Genomic DNA, 5506 nt, shown 5'->3' with positions numbered 1-5506 from the left:
CCACTGTTCAGGTACAGTTGCTCTTCCTTTTGATTGGCTCTTAAGGCTAATGCCCCTCATGTGTAAACCATATGACACCCTCTGCCCCCCCTTGCATGGATCCCAGGCTCACCTAAAATTACTCCAACTAAATTGGTCTTAACAGGAATTCCCCTACTAGAGAAAGAGCAGAAGATGCAACACTCTGAATCAGTGTTTTATGAATCAGATTAGTGAAGCTTCATTTATCCTAAGAAGCTCATCAGCTGTGCTCAGGAGGGGCCAGATTTCTGAGCCTGAAAAATCAAGAATCCTGAGATGTCCCAGTAAACAGTGCTGCCTCCAAGAGAAATAGAATGAGTTTAATCAGGCTTTACTCACTATGGCCCTCCCTTGCTGTCTGTTCCTTCAAATTACATTACATATGTTCAGAATCAATCAGGCTAAGATTAGTAGATTAGACTCTGAAAACCCTACTTCAGAAATGATCTCCACTTGCATAAAGAGTGACCTAATACTAAGGATTTAACTGCCCTATGAATCAGAATCAAAATTCTTGTGATATAAACTACAACAACAAAAAATTAGAAACTACTTTTCAATACTGAAGTGGTGTTTGGAAAAGGTCCAATGCTCCCATGAACATTCCACACTTTGGACACTCCTTGGTGAGTTGCTACAGAAGAACTGTGAGAACATGGAAAATGGTGGTGGGTCAACCCCAGCCTTGCATTGTCACAGAGGTGGCACAGCTCCCTGACACTTCTATCTCTGGTTTTGGTTGCTGCTCTTGGATGTGTCTGTGTTTCTCTTTCCCTCATTTTGATTCTTTATCGTGTGCCTTACATGCTGACAACTGCATACCCTTGCCTTGTCCAACTCTAATTATGATCTGACCTCCTTGCTACATCTCTTATTACTCTCTCACACACAAACTCTCTGCTTTCTCCAAGCTAATGGTGACTGTGGTGGTTGCCACCAACTGTATTTGTTTTCTGGGATGCTCCCCTGACACCTAGCATATGACATGAAGCTGATTATCCCATGCTCTGGGAAGAGCACAGCTTCTTTGCCTCTCAGTGCTGTTTGCAATCTCGAAGAAGAAAAGTGCCTGGAACGAGTTTGTTGTGGATGGTTGGATGCAGAAAAGTGATTACAACAGGTTGTCAGTGTCATAAGCGGGAAGTAGCTAGCTGTCTACAAAAGAACGCAAAGCTTGGCATTGCCATGGAAATGTACCATGGCTCAGAATCCAGTCTGATAACTTTTTAAAGATTAAAGCATATAGTTGCGAATGCCAATTTATTTTATTCACTATAAAATTTACTCTCTTTTCCTTGCCTCAGGCCAGAAAATACATCTTCTGAGATAAAAACAGAACCCCCTGAAATCAATGGATAAACCCTGTAAATATCTTTTTTAAACCTTGCTCAGTACTATCCCTGCGGTGCTGTTGATGTTCACACTCATACACCATGCTACTGTTCACAAACTTTCCCTCAAATTAAGCAAAATGCAGTTTATTCCCTTTAAGAGCTCACCCCTTTCCTGTCTTTGAATCTGTAGTTTGTATTTAGTCAGCATGATTAGTTACAGTTCTTAAACATCTAAGCTATACACTTTCTTGGCCTACTCTAATAGGTGTTTGAACATAGACACTATCTATGGATTTTACTAATTCAACTCTTTTATGTCCGATTTTATCTCCAAGTTCTTGGATAAAGCACCTCACTGTTGTTCCCATGTATCATCTTTAGTAACCCACTATGAACGTGACCCTCAAAGGGACGGGGACAATGGGCACTGCCATTTCAAGTGTACTCCCCTGAATACATATTTTTACCCACCTTCCCCACATCAGAGACCTGACTGACTCTGACCATATCACATTTGGCCTTGTCAGACTGAATGAATTCCAGAACCTTTTGGAACCAGGATTGTGTTTCCCAGGGCTGTGTGCAGCTTCCTCTCTCTCACCCTGAGCCTGCTGAATCTGGTGAAGCTAAGAGTGATGGAGAAATTTGAGACTGTTTCTTTAAGGCATGAACCAAGGAGGGAAGCCAGTGTTTCCATTGTAGACACTGCCCAGCTACAATCCTGGGGCCCAATTAGCGGTGAGCTAAGCAAGGTTCTGTTTAGCTTAGCAACCGCGGTCCCTGGGGCCTGTCGTGGTATCTCCAAGCAAGTCAAAGCCCCATCTACACCCTAAGCCCTCGGTGGTGCTGGCAGCAGCAGCAGTAGGTCCTTTCCTTGGGTTCCCGGACCCCTGACCCTCAGAGGTGTCCCGGCACAGGGACACAGAACGCATTGCTCCTCGCGGAGGGTGGCGGACTTCCCGCTGCCGATCCCTCAGCTCAGCACCCTGTGGGTGGGTCGGGCTGTACTGGAAGGTCTATCCCAACCCCAACCGTGCGGAGCTGAGCATCCGAAGAAGGTTTCCTAGGGGTGGAGAGAGAACCAGAGGCCACCAGGACTCCACCGTGTCCCAGATCCTCGCTCGCACCCGGGCGGCAGTGGATGGAGCCCAGCAGCACGGCTCCTGGTGTTCTTGGGCTTCTGGCAGCAGCGAGGACTTTTCCAAGGTCAAGGCATGAAGGTTGCTGTGTTGGACCTTGGGTCTCTCTTTGCCAAAATCTTCAAGACTTCGACAACGGCGTCCCCCGAGGTTCCCTCGCTGGTCGCCTCCTCCGGCCACTCGGGAGGTGCTGCTACCTCGGGATCAGCGGGCTCTGGCGGGGGCACTTCGCTTAGCACGACCCGGACCCTGACCCTCTTACCCTCCCTAGCTCCCGACTCCTCCTCCGCCTCCCGTGGCCCCGCCACGTCGTTGCACCCGCTGCTCACCGCCTCCCACCCCAGGGTCTCTGCCACTAGTCGCACGGCAGAAGCATTAAGGTCCCCCTTTTCATTACCCGGTAGCCCAAGAACACCGAAAGTCCAGCCTCTGCCCCTGCCTCCCCCCTGCGGCGGCTACAGTGCCACCAGCTCCCCCGCCCACCTGGGGCCCCTGGCGCGGCCACCCCCTGGCCTTGGAGGAGTCTGGGCTGCTCTGCCCTCTGTCGCGGGGGACAGCAGTATAGTCGCGAGCCCACGGAACCCTCGCCAGCCTGGCCCTGGAGAGCGAGAGCCCAGTTCTTGGATCGCTTCTGAGCCTGGCCCCAAAACACTGGTCTTCACCTTGCCGGACATCGGTGAGGAGTGGGCCTCAGACAGCGACTCGGAGGACAGCGGAGAAGGGTGAGTAGCTTCAAAATGCAGGCATGCCTTTCTTTGGTTGAGACCATTCACCCCCACCCCCCGACCCCCACCTGCCAGACCTACCATCCTAGGTGCACTTCAGAAAATGCGCTTTTTGCAATAACTTCCGCGAACTCCCCTGGGTGTCCTGCTTGCTTTTGAGCAACTTTTTTAGAGTAAATCCTCTGCTGTTTACCAGTGGAGAGGAAGACTGAAGGAAAGGACAAAAGTTTGTTTCTCTTCTGCCCAAAGCGTGGAAGCATGCAGAATTCAATTATTTGATTTACCCAAGAGCTTTAAAGGAGCCTTAAAGTCTCTTTCTTTGCCACAGAATGTGGCAGATATGCAAATAGCTTAATGAAACCCTGGCAACAAGGATTTGATTTCAAGAAACAGTGAAACACTCTGCGTCTCTACTTTCTAAGGATCAGCCCCAACCCTAATCCCTGGTGGGAAGGCTTTCCTTCATGTGACATCTAGTTAATTAACATATGTATCATAGCATCTGACATAAGCAGGGACTTGTAATGCTCAGTATATTTCCCCTAAAGGTCTTCAGTTCTTGCCATTGTGTTAAGTTACTGCAAAACGTTGACTACCTCTATGGGAAAGGTTTCGCTGTGAAAACACACACACACACACACACACACACATTTCCCTACCAAGATCAGTAATGAATGTTACTCTTATGTCATGTGTGTTCAGAATGAAGGCGAATTTTAATGTTTAATGAGCAGACCATATAGCTAGCTATCCTTAAACGGGTACAAATTTTTCATCCTTTTGAACGCTACAAAATAATAGTGAAATAGTCCTAAGAAAGATCAGAGGAGCCCATTCACAGTTGGAGGTTTCTGCATTGTGATCTCCTGAGGGAAGAAAGGCAGGTTTAATATCAGGCTATTTCCTAGCTTACCTGCTGCAACCCCACCCCTCATCAAAAACCAAAATAACCCAAAACCAAAAAACATGTTCTGACTGGAGGACTTTTGTTTTAAGACTGACTCTTATTTATTTCACAATTTAAATAATTACAATTTTACAAAACAACATGACATTCATTACAAAGCTAAAACAAGCAGCTAAATATTATGAAGTTATCTCCTTTCTTTTAAAATATTGTATTATGAGATGTGTTTATCAACTTCTGTTTTCCCTGAGGAAAATTAATTGCACTTGGAAATGGCTAGGGTACTATGCTTAAGGAATTAGACCTTTGTTATCAGCAGCTGGTCCTTAACATTTATGCAATTAATGATTCATGAGTAAACAGATCTACACACTGACCTTATATTCTGGTCTCAGTGCTTTTAACAAATAGGCCCAGGAATATGCAGCCTGCTTAGCAAAAGAAGTGGAAATGGTTTCAATTCTTGAACATATTAGCCCACATTTATATTGTCCAATACTTTATAATAGATATATTTTGAACAGCACTGTATTTGGCATTATTTACAGAAAGACAATTCTGTATAAACAAACACATCCACTTTCACTAAAAGTTAATAAATTGAATTTTGGATAATTGCCTTGAGAAACATGCACATGTATTTTCAAGACTCTTCCTGATGAAGCATGTTTTCACATAGTATTGTCTGTAATAGCAGATGAAGGCATGAAGGCATGGACAGAGGCAGAAGAGCAGACAAAACTCCCACATGCACACACACATACAGTTTTCTTTTTAAATACATAGCTGCTCCATATATTTATATGTATGTCTCATGCATGGTAGGCAAGGGCTCTACCACTGAGCTACATCTCTATCCCACACTGCATTTTTTTTTCTTAATCACTAAAATGCAGAAAGGGACAGAAGGAAAGGATAAAAGTATTGAGGCAATTGTTCCTTATTACAGACCTTTTAAATTTGAAAGACTATTTTTCCCTCTTGGATTTGTTTGGTGTTTTTTTTTTTTTGTTTTTTGTAACAATGAATAAGTAAACATCATAAGACAACAAATATAAATTCTCTCCATGCCAGCTCATATGTCAATTAGCAGATAAGTGCTGCTGTTAGCCTGCCTAGTTAATATTAAATTCAGTATTTGATGTTCAAAACCCTGAAGACATGAAAAAAGAAAGATGGTTAATGTAGAAGTAAGAAGGAAAAAAAGATAGCTTGACCAGAGAGGATGTGAATACATATAAAAGCAATGGAACATATCCACCAGGAATATAGATCTAATTTTAAAATGATGGCACTCAGTTATTAAAGAAAATCCTAATTCACAGTTCATATATATATATATATATATATATATATATATATATATATATATATATATAT

General features: G+C 44.1%; 1 protein-coding gene across 1 annotated transcript in view; it reads left to right on the top strand.

Moving 5' to 3' along the window:
* The first annotated feature begins 2187 nt into the window (after positions 1 to 2187).
* Fam149a (family with sequence similarity 149 member A) overlaps positions 2188 to 5506 on the top strand; it is a 54912-nt gene continuing 51593 nt past the window's right edge. The window contains exon 1 of the mRNA XM_048791845.1: positions 2188 to 3216. Within this exon, the coding sequence (XP_048647802.1) occupies positions 2570 to 3216 (647 nt within the window). The 5' untranslated portion in view covers positions 2188 to 2569. The remainder of the gene's footprint in view (positions 3217 to 5506) is intronic.

The sequence above is a fragment of the Marmota marmota genome, unplaced genomic scaffold (genome assembly GCF_001458135.2).
Source record: "Marmota marmota marmota unplaced genomic scaffold, marMar, whole genome shotgun sequence".
Taxonomy (NCBI): Eukaryota; Metazoa; Chordata; class Mammalia; order Rodentia; family Sciuridae; genus Marmota; species Marmota marmota.
Note: the sequence above shows the minus strand (reverse complement) of the source record. Positions and strands in the feature narration are given on the sequence as shown.